This window comes from Petaurus breviceps, unplaced genomic scaffold (genome assembly GCF_028583685.1).
Source record: "Petaurus breviceps papuanus isolate PSGF00001 unplaced genomic scaffold, PetGlider_PUasm1.0 138, whole genome shotgun sequence".
In the NCBI taxonomy this organism is placed as follows: domain Eukaryota; kingdom Metazoa; phylum Chordata; class Mammalia; order Diprotodontia; family Petauridae; genus Petaurus; species Petaurus breviceps.
In genome coordinates, this window is record NW_027185694.1 from 18,592,282 (window position 1) to 18,607,656 (window position 15,375).

Sequence of the window (15,375 nt, forward strand, 5' to 3'; positions counted from 1 at the left end):
CCAGTCTTGCAGAAAGTGGTGGCTAGTTGTGGTTTTAGGACTTTAGTTCTTTGGGGATGGGAACCCCAAACTCCCTTTTTAGGAAAAAAAAACATTTGTTGATGCTTTAAAAAACAAACCACGGCTGTCATTTCTCAATCACGCCTCCCCTTCTTTCCCCAGCTCCCTTGTAACAAAGAAGTATAAACACTAATCTTCAGCATAGAACCTGGGAGCAACTTGTACAGTGCTTGGAATACTGCCAACAGATTCAGGGGACAATATAATACTTGGAAACACTCTAAGCTCTTAATGTACTTCGTGTCTTGACTGACTTGGTGTTGTTACATAGGTGTGCCCCTCCTCGTGAAAACTTAAATACATGCAAAAGATACATTTGGAAGTGGCCAAAGTCTTCATTTTATGAAAGGATTCACTAGGAGTTTCTTTGAAATTGCAAACTTCTTTAGTACACTTAAAATCGGATCAGGGACACATCGATTGTGCCCTTAGGCTCCCTGTAAGTTAGAAGATGGGATGAGATTTCAGTTTCCCCTTGCTTCTGCAGAGTCACAGTTGGCTCAGCCCCAGGAGCAAAGGGACTCTGTGAACTGGGAAGCGAGACTGTCCTGCAGCCTCTTCCACGGGGACTACTTGTTTTCGGGAGTGCGAGGCTCAGTGTGATCGCTTCCTGGGATACTCCGTGGGGGCACCCACCATCTCAACGCATCCCCCTCCCGGGATACGCGCGCCCGCGCTTTCCCGTGGGCATGGGCGGAGCGCGTGCCCGCGCAAGCCAGGACTCCAATCTGCTGCGCTCCCTAATAACGACGCCCCGGCTTCTTCCTCTCCTTCCCCGCCTCCGATCTCAGTCCTCCAGGGACTCCTAGTCACGCGCGGGGCCCGAGAGCTCGCTTCGTGCTCGCAGGCGAAGATCCCGGGAGGGGTCCTCGGAGCGGGGACGCGCGCGCGCCCACAGAAGGGAGAGAGTGAGAGCCGGAGAGCGCGCTCCTGCCGCGCCTGCGGGGGAGAGCGAGCGGCCCGACTCGCGGCCTGGGAAGTGGCGTGACCGTGCTGCGCGTGCGCGCTGCGGAGGGGCGAGGGGCGGCGCGCGGGCGCGAGTCTGTCAGTGACAGCGGGAGGGGGGGAGAAGATGGTGGCGGCAGCCGCTCCTCCGACATGAAGCAGCAGCGGCAGCAGCAACAGCGGCACCCACCCCAGCAGCAGAAGCAGCAAAGGCGGCCGGGGCTGCAGCGGCATCTCCAGCTCCGGCTCCCAGCGGCAGCCCCCAGGGAGTGAAGGACTCAGGGGCCGGGCGGCTAGTTGCTGGAGGCTCCCTCCACTGGGGCCGCGGGGAAGACGCCCTAAGGGAGCCCCGGGCGCTGCGGCAGCGGCTGCGCCCGCGGAGTCCGCCCTCCTCGGGCTGAGGGGGAGGCAGCGCCCCCCCCGGCACGGGCGGCCCTGAGATCCCCCGCCAGGCCGGGCTTCTCCCCGTCTCCCCCGCCGGGCACGCTGGTCCCTCGCGTCGCCGGGGGCAAGCGCCTGGAGGCGGGCGGCGAAGCGGGAGCTCAGTCTCTCCGCCGCGGAAGCCGTGGGAGGAGAAACCGCTCGGAAGAGGTGAAGCTCCGGTCCCCGCATCCTCGGACTCAGTCGCAGCCGGGCGTGGGTTTCCCCCTCCCCCTTCATACCTCCCCCCCAGATCCTTAGCGCCCGGAGCCGGGACGCGGAGGTCAGGAAAGCGCGGGGCGCCGCAGCCGCCGGGAACCAGGCCCCGCTAGACGGGAAAAAAGACTGGGGGGCAACCGCCTGCCCCGACGTGGGCAGGAGCCAGCAGCCGGCGTCGGTCCGGGAAGGGGGGGGGCGTGCTCTTCCCTGCGGGGCCCCCACCACCCCCGCCCCGGGTTGGGGCACCAGGTCCCTGCTGCAAACTCTGCCTGATTGCGGGAGAGGGACAACCGCTCTCCCTTTGCCAATCCCCAGCCCTTCTCCCGACGCGACTCTGCAAGAACCGAGCAAAGAGTAGGCGGTGGAACGAAGCTCCCCAACCGCCAGAAATAAGAAGGGAGCCGAGCAGCCTTTTGGGGTTGGACTCGTTCTTCAAGTCATCGTTTGGAGCGGAGGATGGTCCTACTGCGATGGGAAGCAGCCTTGTCATTGTCACAACGGCGCCTTTAATGTAAAGGGAAGAAAGAGCAAGGCTTCTCTGTGTGTTTAAAAAATTATTATTTTTTGCTGCATTGCTTTTTCTTTCTTATTTTTTATTTGTATTTTTTTGCCTGGGAGGATGAAGTATTCCAAGGAGAGAGAGTTGTTTTCTGAAAGGAGATCGTTATGCTGAGAGTGATCAAGATTTGGACTTCCCCAAAGATTTGCAGTTAGTTGGGAAAGGAGAGTGTAGGAGGAGGGAAAGCAACACAGTGACCAGAAGGGTCAAAGTCAGTGGAGAGCAATCTGGGAAATAGCAAGTTGGTAATACGTATTCCAGCATCTTTCATGAATATGTGGGTCTTTTTAGGTCTTTACATGTTTTTGAACCTGAGCAATTGAAGCACTGATTAGGACATTAGCCAGCAAATGCTGTGAGCATATGGTGAGAACTCACCAAGACATTGAAAGTGCCCAGGGGTGAATAACCAGTGCTTAAAAAGTTTGACAGATCTCTTGGCATTCACCCTTATTTATGTATATGTAGATGCATTGATATAATCAAGATCATTTTCATAACTACCAGTGACCTTTAAGAGATTTGTCAACATGGCTTCCCCTCCACACCAGCAGCTGCTGCATCACCACAGCACCGAGGTAAGCTGTGACTCCAGTGGAGACAGCAACAGTGTCCGGGTAAAAATCAACCCCAAGCAGCATTTGGGCTGTTCCTCCAACCCTCACCCCAAACACTGCAAGTATAGCATCTCCTCCAGTTGTAGCAGCTCAGGTGAATCAGGAGGGGTTCCCAGGAGAACTGGAGGTGGAAGCCGAGGCCTAAGAAGGAAAAAGAAACTGCCACAGCTTTTTGAGAGAGCTTCTAGTAGATGGTGGAACCCTAAATTTGACTCTACCAACCTAGAGGAGGCTTGTATGGAAAGGTGTTTTCCGCAGACCCAGCGCAGGTTCCGCTATGCTCTCTTCTACATTGGCGTGGCCTGTCTTCTTTGGGGCATCTATTTTGGTATCCACATGCGATCTAAATTGATTGTCTTTGTGGTGCCAACTCTGTGCTTCCTTTTGGTGTGTGTGTGTTTTTTTCTATTTACTTTCACAAAGCATTATGCTCGGCATTATGTGTGGACCTCACTGATCCTCATTCTCCTGGTTTTTACTCTGACTCTAGCTTCACAGTTTCAGGCTTTGACACCTCTCTCAGGAAGTGATGACAGCTCCAATCATACTCCCCTTGCTCTATCCACAGATACTTGCTTATCTCAAGTAGGCAGTTTTTCAATGTGCATTGAAGTACTCTTGTTACTCTATGCTGTTATGCACTTACCTCTGTATTTAAGCTTGTTTTTGGGAGTAGCCTATTCTATTCTTTTTGAGCTCTTTGGGTATCATTTCCGAGATGAATGCTGTTTCCCATCGTCTAGAACGCAATCGATGCACTGGGAGCTGCTAAGCAAAGCTTTGCTTCACATATGTATTCATGCTATTGGGATTCACTTATTTATCATGTCTGAAGTTAGATCAAGGAGTACATTCCTTAAAGTGGGACAATCAATTATGCATGGGAAAGACTTGGAGGTAGAAAAAGCCCTAAAAGAGCGAATGATTCACTCTGTGATGCCAAGAATCATAGCTGATGACTTAATGAAGCAGGGGGATGATGAAAGTGAGAACTCAGTCAAACGACACTCCACCTCAAGCCCCAAGAATAGGAAGAAAAAGTCTTCCATACAGAAAACTCCCATAATATTTCGTCCTTTTAAGATGCAGCAAATTGAACAAGTAAGCATTTTGTTTGCAGATATTGTTGGTTTCACTAAAATGAGTGCCAACAAATCTGCTCATGCCCTGGTTGGTCTCCTGAATGATTTGTTTGGTCGTTTTGACCGTTTGTGTGAAGATACAAAATGTGAGAAAATAAGTACTCTGGGTGACTGCTATTATTGTGTAGCGGGGTGTCCAGAACCCAGAGCAGATCATGCCTATTGCTGCATTGAAATGGGTTTAGGCATGATTAAAGCCATCGAACAGTTCTGCCAGGAGAAGAAAGAAATGGTGAACATGCGAGTTGGGGTTCACACTGGGACAGTTTTATGTGGCATTCTGGGCATGAGGAGGTTTAAATTTGATGTATGGTCAAATGATGTGAACTTAGCCAATCTTATGGAGCAGCTGGGTGTGGCTGGCAAGGTTCATATTTCGGAGGCCACGGCAAAATATTTAGATGATCGCTATGAAATGGAAGATGGGAGAGTTATTGAACGAGTCGGCCAGAGCGTTGTTGCTGACCAGCTGAAAGGTATGTGGATCTCTGTCTTGCCATTCCCTGTGGCTGATCAATTGTCCTAGCATCATTTTGGTTATCGAGACCTCAAGATCAATTTGACTTTTGCTCTTGTGATTTAGGTATCAATAACAGTGCTGACACAGGGGAGACTTTCAGAAAGAAGGATGATTTAAAGCATTCAGGAGCGCTTCTTTCCCCATCACTTTCTAAACTGTGGTAGGAAGGTTGGCAGATATTATTCAGCACAATTAAGGACTTTTGAAACTTACCATTTTACTTCATGTTTTAAAACATTTTGCTCCCCAAAGGCAGGATTGCTTGTCAGTCACGCCAGAAAATTGTCTTTTAGTTTCTTAAGATTTGGGGAAGTCATAAGTCTCCTTTAGGCCTCAGTTTCCTCATCTGCAAAATGGGGATGATACCACATGCTTCACCTCCTACAGGGTTGTAATAAGGATCGAGTGATAAGTGAAAACACTTTGAAAAGTATAATAAAAATTCAAGTTATTTTTATTGTATTTATTTGCATTAATTATAGATGTGTAGATTCCAGCTTTATTTTTTTTTAAAGAATTTTGAGACTTCCCTTTTAGTTCACCAAAATCACAAATCTTTTTAGTTGTAGTTAGCCTGTAAGTAAAGGTCTGTATAGCTTTAGTGTTGCTGTTTTTCTTGATCTGCTTTTATTTAGCATCATTTTGTAGTATAGGGCATAGGTTTGAACAGGTTAGGGAATAAAGAATATCATAAAACTGATGCTAAGAATAAGCAATTTAATTTACCTGCCACATTTCTACTTGTTCTTTTTATACAAACTTTTTGTTTTTACTAAATTCTTAATTGGAAGTAAAGTCCTATTTAGGAAATGTATGTAGATAGGGAAGTATATTGTCTAAAAACATTAATGATAAAGCCTTCAATTCATAAAGTAACTGTGTTTTGTAGTGTTAAGACATTGTATAATGTGAATGTATTAAGGAAAGGAATGATTATATACCTCGTTCATTCAAACCTTTATTAAACGTCTGTCATGTGAAACTGTTGTACTAGGTGTTGGGGATCCGAAACCAAAAAAGAGACACTCACTGTCTTATGGGAGCTTACATTATATTGATGTCAAGTCAGAGATTGTAGATAGTAGGTATTAATAACTGATGAGATTTGTCACTTTGAAAGTACACTATTGCCTTTGGGTACTTTCTATTATTCTTTCTGTAAGCTGTTGGGATTTAACTTCACTCATTTATAAGATGAGGCAGTTTCACTTCAGTGATCTCTAAGGTCTCTTTCAGTTCTGACTTCCATGACTGTGATGGGATACATCCAAGTCCATTGACACTTCTATGATTCTACTATCTGGCAAAAATATATTTGCTTGATCCTTGACACTTGCCTGCCTCCAACTTTACTGTGGTAATTTTAAAAATTAAGGGACTGTAGATAAATAATTTTAAGAAATCTGAACTCAGTGAAAATCTGCTTGACTTAAGCAAAAAGAAGGACTTAATTGGCAAGATTTGAAACTGTACTTTGTAGCTCACTGAAATATCTTTTGCTAAACTCAGAACCTTTATGCTTGATAGTTTTGGTGCCCTGCTGTTTACTCTTCAGGGCACAAGCAAAGTGAGGTTGTGAAGCATTATCCCTGTTTCTCATTTTTGCATGTGGTATTATGATTTTTACTCACTTATTGTTCAACGGGTTCTAGAGAATGGAAAAAGGGTGCACTGTATTAAGTAAAGTATATGTCAGGTCAGTGTACAATATAAGTAACTTTATAAATTGTACTTAATACGATTTACAATTGTATCATTTAAAAAACAAGAGTGATCATACTGTATTTATAAACTGGAGTCATTTTATAGTTGGAACTCATCTTTGGAGGGGGTGTTAAATCTTATATGTTGAAATATTAATTTTACTTTTTAGAATGAGGTACTTAGAGCAGACAAAAAACATTCCAGGTCATGTATGTTTGGTTTTTGTTTTTTTTTTACTTTAAACATTGTAAACTTGGAAGGTTAAGTATTTCTTTTCTTTTAAAAATCTATTGATAGATGTTATTCTGATACAAGAAACTATCCATTTTACTTTAAACATTGTAAACTTGGAAGGTTAAGTATTTCTTTTCTTTTAAAAATCTATTGATAGATGTTATTCTGATACAAGAAACTATCCAACAAACATCCCAAGAAATCCCCTAGAAAGTACATTCTCTGAAAACATTTAAGCAAGTCCACATAGTAGAGTGATTGTGATAGTGCATGCTACTTTCCACTTTTGTAGTTTACATGTTATTAACAGAGACAAAGGAAAAGTTTTTAAAAAAAATAATTTGATACCAACATTGTCCATTGTCTTTGACCTTAGTTTTGTTCTAGTTAAGTATATTTTTTAAACGGATGTTTTTTCATTTATTTATTCTCCAGCAAACTGAAATAAGCATGCTTTTCTATATCTTCAACCTATGCTTTTTCTGCCTCTCACAAATTCCTCTTACCCCCCCCCCCCCAGGACAATTTATTTCTTTTATGACTTTTGTTTGGTACGATGCAACAAACTTCTTTATTCCTTTTAACTGATAATTGAAGTATGAAGTTGTAGCAAATTCTTTGACAGTACATTTTGGGCATTTTAAAATAGAGATTTCATAAACTTAAATTTTTAGAGTGGGGATTATATAAATATAGGAGACAGCTACGTGGTTCAGTGGATAGAGTGCTGAACCTGGAGTCTGGGAGATGTGAGTTCAAAACTGGTCTCAGACACTTTCTGGCTGTGTGACTCTGGTCAAGTTACTTAACCTCTATTTGTCTTAATCTGCTGGAAAAGGAAATGGCAAACCACTCCAGTATCTTGCCAAGAAAATCCCATGGACAGAATGGTCCAAGGGGTCATGAAGAGTCAGATACAACTGAACAATACATAAATATTCCCAGAACCCCTTTAGCACTCTGTATTTTATGGGGTGGTTAATTTATATTACAAGATTGTATTGTGTCTGATGCAGAAAAATTAGTTCTTAGGACTAAATATTCAGGATCAGCAATTAATATGATTAATTAGTTTCCTGAAAATACAAGTGAAACAGTATTAAGAGAGGGTATTTTATTCTGTAGAAACAATGTTATAAATGTCTTAAAGTTTTTGTTATTTGAATAATACATGATTCTTGGTGTTTGTTGGTGTAATGTGGTTTGGTTATCATGTTAATGGTATCATTGTGATATGTTAATTGGAAAAGTATTATGTGGGAAATGTAGAAATATATATAGCTCTATATTTCTCTCTCTCTCTCTCTCTCTCTCTCTCTCTCTCTCTCTCTCTCTCTCCCTCCCTCCCTCCCTATGTCTTTCTCCTTATGTTACCCTGTGCTCTGCTTTGGTAATGGAGTGACAAGCACAAGCAGATACTAGTCACAAGCAATTACTACAAAACCATTATATAGATATTTAGAGTTCATAGAAAGTTTTCTTTACAGGAACATTATAAAGCAGTTAATGTAGGTAATGTTTTCTCCATTTGACAGATGAGGAAACTGAGTTATAGAAAAATGAAACAAGTTGTCCACATGGCTAATAAGTGGCAGACCTAGGACTCAGTCAGATCTGGAGTTTCCTAGTTCAGTGTTCTTTCTACTGCCTCAAAAAGGAAGCAAACACAAAACAAAACAAAACAAAAAAACCCAAACCAAACCACACAACTTATCTTTTAATAGTCTTATGAGGTAGATTAATACAGGTATTTTTTGTTATGCCCGTTTACTAGAAGAGGGAATTAAAATATAGAAAGATAGACACAGAGAGGACTTTGGTGGGGACTGCAGCTCAGGTCTTCCGGCTTCAGTGCTTTTTTCCACTATCAAGCGCTGATGAAGTGATTTAAAGTGCAATACTGCAAGGATTTTGAATTTGATCCAAAGAGCAATGAGAAAACACTCTGGAATTTTAACGTGGGGGGATGGGATGGTTGAAGTGACCGGAAAAAGAGAAGATTTGAGCAGCCTTACTAAAACTATATTGTAGGGGAGCTGGGAATCCTAGTAGGAGGCAATTGTAATGGTTTAGCATTTCCTTGGGCCAAAGGACAAAGACAAAGGGCCATGATTCTAGACTGAAACATAGTGGATGCAACTCTGACAGAAAACACTTCATTTCCTGCTCTCAGATAATATGGAAACAAAACTAAGGCTCTCAGTTGCTTTAAACTCACAGAGAAGACTGAGTATTTTTAGAAAATATGTTCTAGTTCAGAAGTTCTTAACTTTTTCTGCATCATATACTCCTTTGACAGTCTGGTGAAGCCTGTGGATCCCTCCTCAGAATCATGTTTTTAAATGCATTACAAGTACATAGAGTCACAAAAGAAACAAGTTATATTGAAATAAAGATGTATTTTTTTTTCTATCCAAGTTTATGTACACCTTCCCCTGAAATCTGTATGCAGAACCTGGGAGCTTCGTGTTAAGAACTCTTGTTCTACTTGGAAAGTTGTTGTCATCTTGAAGATTCAAGAAAATATAATTGGTTTCTGCTAAATTTCCCAAGGCTTCTTGCTATCATTGCCCTCTTAAAGTCACTCAAAAATAGCTAACAAATTCCTATTAAAGTAAGAAACTCTTTTCAAAGCTCTGTCATTTTTATAGCTTTGAAAACAATTAACACAAGAAAAAGATAAAGGTTTAAATAAAGATGAGCAACTAGTTCTGAATCTAGGATATTATGATTTGCAATATTAAATATCAGCTATTTCAGAATCAGAAGAAATTATTTCTTTGGAAATATCATAATCTGTGTTACAGTTTGTAAAGTGCTACCAACCATAGCAAATCCTTACTAAGATGTAATAATTAGGGTGAGAAAAGGCCAGATGGACTTAGTGAAGGTGAAACAGCAAAATATTTGTAAAGAGATACAGATGACTTTCAAGACACTTAAACCAGATTTTGAAAGCTAAGTTTTAGATTTGCAGAGGAATGAGGGTAGAGGACTATCTGCATATGTTGGAGTAGAAATCTCTATTTGCTCCTACAACATTTTTCCTCTGTCACCTGAAAGATGCATGTGAGAAGAATTCTCACACAAAATAGGTTTAAGGTTATGCTTCCCATTGGTCCAGGGCTCTCTCTTCACTTCAGTAGTCAATTGGCCCTTGCCTGAGACTAGAAATATAGGTTGTCTAGTTTCAGATATGTGTTGATGTGTCAGCTGAGGGCTTTGATTATGAGGTAAGTGCCAGTTGTTGTAACAGTTTGCTTTGAGGATGAATATATCACTCAAGGTCTGCCCATAAATTGAATGTTATTGGATGTTCAGTGTCCACCTGGACCTGGAAGTACATGGTTCCCTGTTCATATGGTTGGCAGCCATAGTTCCTGGCTCTACTATCTATTGGGCATGTAACCATGGGCAAGTCACTTGTACTCTCTGAACATGTTTCCTCATCTCTAAAATGGGACTAATAATAGTTGTGCTATCTACACCACAGGCTTTTAAAGTTTTGTGAGGAAATTGCTCTGTAAACTGTTAAGTACTATTATACATGTGAGCTACTTTAGAATCCTCATAACCTGGAGTTTTTTGTACTATGCTCAGGTGAAATTTTCTTCATGTGTTTAATACTATTTTTAGGGGATACCTTCTTTGGAGTTACCACATTATGCTTTGTGTTATTTACACATGTACCTTATGTCCATTATTAGACTATACACTCTTTAAGGGAAGGAACTGTGTCTTTTTTAATCTTTATATCCCTAGTGCCCTTCCATTAAGTATATGTTCAACAAATTTTAATGAGTTGAAATGTTTTTTTTTCATCCATTATCCACTACTGCCTAATATCCAATATGCAGAGAGATCATTCTTTCTTATTCCACATCCAATCCCCCAATTAGCACCCAGTTCAGTCTCTACACCTGTGCTTTCTGCCAGCTGGTGAGAGGTTGGGGGCCCACCTGAAAGCTTACCACTTCTATACATTGAAGGATATCTTCTCTGACCCATAGATGTGTCTGAGTCAGAACACATCATGCAGTCTGAGCTGACGGCTGGAATGGACTAAGACAAAGAATTTCTGGGTCAGTACCTGGAAACTTTTGTTAGGACAAAATTTTGTGGTTGCCATCAGCAGTTGGAAGGGCAACTGATTAAATATGAACCTAGGACATTTTTAAAAAGTTAGAATTTAGCTTTGAAAATTAATGTCAAGGGGAAAGTTTGCTGGATTTGGTGTTTATGTAAGGAGAAGAAAAGGAATTACATCAGATGGAAGAAACAGAACTTGAGATAAAAATGCAAAAGGAAAAAGAAATAGGACAAATTTCCATGAAGCCATCTGACTTATTTGTAATGATGTACCTCTTGGTTTCATTTGTCCAGGAAGCCTTCCCATTTGGCTCAGGAGGTAGTGGTACTCTGCGTGGTATCATAAAAAGAATGCTAGGCTTCGGTAATCTGGGCTTCAGTCCTGACTTTTCTAGTTCTTACCATAGGCAAGTCACTTTTACTCTTTGGGCTTCAATTTCTTAATTTGTAAAGTAGGGTAATTACATGTATTACCTACTTACTTCACAGGTTTGTTGTAAAGAAAGTGTTTTGTAAACTAAGTACTATATGAATATGAATTATTCAACTTAATAAACATTTCTTAAGTTCCTACTATGTGCAAGCACTTTGATAGATGTAGGCAATAAAAAGAAAAAAACCCTCAAATCACAGAACCCTGCTTACTTTCTACGTGGGAGAGAAATACAACATGAACATAGATTAGTAAATACAAGCTCATTTGAGGGAGGATAGAGTACTAGTAACTTAGAAGGCTTACCTGAGGAGGTGGAAAGTAAATGGAGACTTAAGGAAGATAAAGCTTTTGATAGACATGAGGTGAGGAGAGAGTGTATTGTAGGCATGAGAAATGGTTTATGTGAACCCATGAAGGTGAAAATGAAATGTTAAGTTTATAGAATATCTGGCGTTGCAGTCTGATTGAAACACAGTTACATAAGAGAAGTAATAGGAGATAACACTGGAAAGGTAGATAGGTAGGAGTTAGATTGTAAAGGGCCTTGAATGACAGTACTTTGTATCTTATTTCAGAGGCAGTAGGAAGTTATTGGGTAGGGAAGTGACATGGTCAGACTTATATCTGAGTAGATGATTTTGGTAGCTGTGTATTAGAGAAGGAGATAGAAGTAGTAAGACAAATTAGGTTATTATAGTAACCCAGGAAAGAGATGATAAGGGACTAATCAAAGGTAGTGACAGTATAAGTGGAGTGGAAACAGATGTGAAGGATCTTGGATTGTATTATAGACTCATTAATTTTGCAAAATGTAGAAAAATTTGATAGTTTTGATGTGTCCTCCCCATTCCCTCTAAAAGCTTATGTTACTTTTCATTTAAGTAAAAACATTTAAATAGGAGCTGAGATAGAAGCAATTATGTATTCTTCAAATATTAGAGAAACAATTGTACCAAAGTATAGATGCTTTAGTGCCTAAGTTCTTTTTTTCCTAAATACAGATTTTATTTTTGGATATACTACAAGGTATCACCTAAATTTGTCACTTATTGTCCAAGATCCTCAAGGCTTTTGTTTTCATTTTGGCTTTTCTCCTTTTCCTAGTCTCCTTGGAAAGATTTTATTCTGTTACTCTTTGACATGTTTATAAAGTATAGTCAGGATTTAATAGAAATTTGGGACAGTTATAAATGATTGTACTGAGTTTCTCCTATTGTGGTTGTACAAGAAACCTTGTACGAGAAAAGGGAATTGCTTTTATTCCAGTGATTCAGTTTTTGTGATATGGTAATGATAGATGGTGTGGTATGGTTGTGATGTGGAAATTATATTGAATTTGTTTCTTTTTGTTTGTTTTTTGCTTTTTTGGAGGGGGGAGGGCAGGGGAATTGGGGTTAAGTGACTTGCCCAAGGTCACAGGGCTAGTAAGCTGAGGTCGCATTTGAACTCAGGTCCTTCTGACTCCAGGGCCAGTGCTCTATTCTTTGCACCACCTAGCCGCTCTAATACTTATTATTTTGGTATTAAAATACCACATATCATTAAAGCAACAAGGAAAAAATTTTTGTAGTAAAATAATTTATAACTTTTCTTCTTGAAATGCTTGAAAAGATCCAGAATTTTATCATTGCAGGTACCCCCTCTCCTAAAGCAGATCACAAGTCTTAATATAGATGGTTTCATAAGTTGCTAGGGGGATAAAAATTTATCACCTGGTGGTCAGTCTTCCAGTGAAAGCCTCTAAGAATTTAGCCTTACTGATTCCCAATTAACAGACTTTCTGTGTGTGTTCCCAGACTCATGGATTCAAAGGCTTTTCAGCTTGGGCCAGTGTAATGTTTGAGAACCCAGGGTCACTTTGATGACATGATGCAACAGGAGACTAGAATTTTAGTGGAGTAACTTTTTCTCAATTATTTATTCAATAAGTGTTTATTAAGTATCTACTATGTATTATCCTAAGCACTAACGAAACAATGACAAAAGCAAAGAAGTGTTCTGTTGAGTATTAACCCAAGGTTCACCTGTTATTTCCTGTTGACCCCCAGAAAAACTACACCAGATTTGAGGAACTCTTTGGGTCAAGACCCACTTAAAACCATAGCTCATGGTTCCCAGCAATGTGTTTACTTTTGCCGGCCAGTTAGAGAATATGTTGGTTCAGAACAAAATCAAATAGCATAGCAAATAAAGTAATAATAAACACATACCCCCTTTCCCTCAATACATACTACCCCACGGGTTACTGCATTCAACTGTAGGGTACTGTAGGTATCTGCATCGTGGTTCCCGAGGTAGAGAGTGCCTGGGATTAGGGAATATGTATCAAGGGGCACATAGTTGGAACTTATTCATGTAGGGGTTATTCATGGCCAGGAGAACTCGCACCTCCAGCATAACATGGCTGTTAATAACATTTGGAAAAGTCACAGTATTTTTTGCTGTTCATCGGTAATATTTCTGCTTTCTTTAGGATGTATCTTCTGCTTGGTGCACCTTCTCCTCTGGGTGTATTCAGTGGTTGTGGTCATCAAGCTTTTTTCCTTTTTCTGTATTTCATATTTTCAAGGTCATTTGCTAGACTTCTGCTACTTTTTAACTATCTGCCAAGTTGCAATTACTAGAAAGCCTCTTCCTTGCAAGGCATTGCTGACAGCTCTGTAGTCTGTAGCTGAGATTATGAGCCACCAAACCTAACTGAGGGCAGCGACAAAGCAAGGCAGAGCTCCTGAGGATAAAATTATCTATTCTTTGGACTATTCAAGTCTGGTGATGATTTGAAGTCTGTGGTTGCAGAGGACTATATGATTTAGAGTTAGGTACTCCTAGTACGTCTTGCTTATGGGGATGTTGTGCTCTTCAAATCTGAGTTGGGTATGCTGCCTCCCAAAACAAACTCAGAGGAACTTTGAATAGGATAGAGAGGGAAATCCATATTTGCCCCAAGATACTCTTCAACTGGAAGATAAAGGAAGTTAAGCAAGAACAAAAACTAGGGAAGAAGGTGGAGTCCTTGCCTTCCACCCTCCTAGTTCACATTCCTGTCCTTATTGTATATATCTGCCAGTAACAAAATCTCTGACATCTGTATTCTATATTGCTACCATCTTAAGACCTCGTTCTCTCACTACATTTGTAATATGGTTTATAGCTTTTAGTAGCTAACTTTGAAAAATGCATTCCATTTCCATGTGTTTTAGTTTCTAATGCTCATTGAAGTTTGTTTTTTTGTATTGTGAATGATCTTTGGACTTTACAAAAATATAGACATATCTTATAGTGCTTTTCTAATTTATAAAAAAAAATTTTATTTGGTAGTCTACCTTTCTTAAAGTGCTTTTTTCTGTGAAAAAAAGTGCAAGTTATTTTACATGATTTGTGAAGTAGGGGACATGGTTACTATTCTGATTAAATTAAAGCTAAATTCGTAGAAGGTTAGATTATTGAAGATCTGTTTTGTATGTAGCTTCAACTTACTATTTATTGACCAGATTTTTGAGTAGGTTAATGAGCAGGAGAGATCAGCTCTCTCCTTTTCCTCCTCTCCCTCATGGAAAACCATGATTCTGTGACTTGAACCAGTCCAGAATCATATAGTAGTTTCCTATGTTAACTAATAATTCTTGATAGCTAGGTGCTAGTTATTATCAAAAATCACTTGTTATTCATTTGCTTTCCTTTTTTTTCCTCTGAAAAAAGATTAAAGATAAAACTCATAATTCATTTTGAGGATTGGTACAGCTGAAATTTTCAGAGAGGCTACTATTTTTCTTTTTGATCTTTTGCCACACAAAGTTGTAGGAAACTTTCATGAAATAGAATGCATTTAGCTTTTTCATTCTTACTTATACAAGATAGCATATCAGAAGAAGCATTTTTATTGGATGGTGAAGGTTAATTGGCAACTTCTAGGAAAGAAATAGAAGCTTTTGATGAGTCACTGAAAGATAGTAGCTCTTCCAAATATCATGACAGAGTGTTCACAGTTGGAGAGGAGATTAAGGGTTATCTAGTTCACCTTCAACCCAGAGCGGGGAAGTGATTTGTTCATTCAACTCCTACTGAAATTGAGGTTCAATTAAGGTGCAATCAAATGATGCCCAGATCCAATAGAGTTTGAGACAGAGCTGGAAGGCACTTTGTCTCACCTCCTTATTTTTCAGAGGAGGAAACAAAGATTCCAGAATTAATGTCAAAGCAGAGACTAGACCACAGGTCTTCTGACTCCCAAGTCAGTATTATTTTAGTCAGGTTGCTGAAATTTTTGAGATCTGACCAAGACACCATATGGGTGGTGACCCCTAGTCCCTGATTTCATGAGAGTAGCTGCACAAGAATAGGTGCTCCCTCAATCTGGCCTCAAACTCATCCCCTTCCAGGGAAGCAGTGGTACCCACAGTAGAGTGGGGTGTAGGTGACATCCAGTACCT

General features: G+C 40.6%; 1 protein-coding gene across 2 annotated transcripts in view; it reads left to right on the forward strand.

The window, feature by feature from the left end:
• Positions 1-1,692: 1,692 nt before the first annotated feature.
• ADCY9 (adenylate cyclase 9) overlaps positions 1,693-15,375 on the forward strand; it is a 199,704-nt gene continuing 186,021 nt past the window's right edge. For both annotated transcript variants that reach the window (XM_069106579.1, XM_069106582.1), the window contains exon 1: positions 1,693-4,438. In XM_069106579.1, the coding sequence (XP_068962680.1) occupies positions 2,734-4,438 (1,705 nt within the window). In that variant the 5' untranslated portion in view covers positions 1,693-2,733. The remainder of the gene's footprint in view (positions 4,439-15,375) is intronic.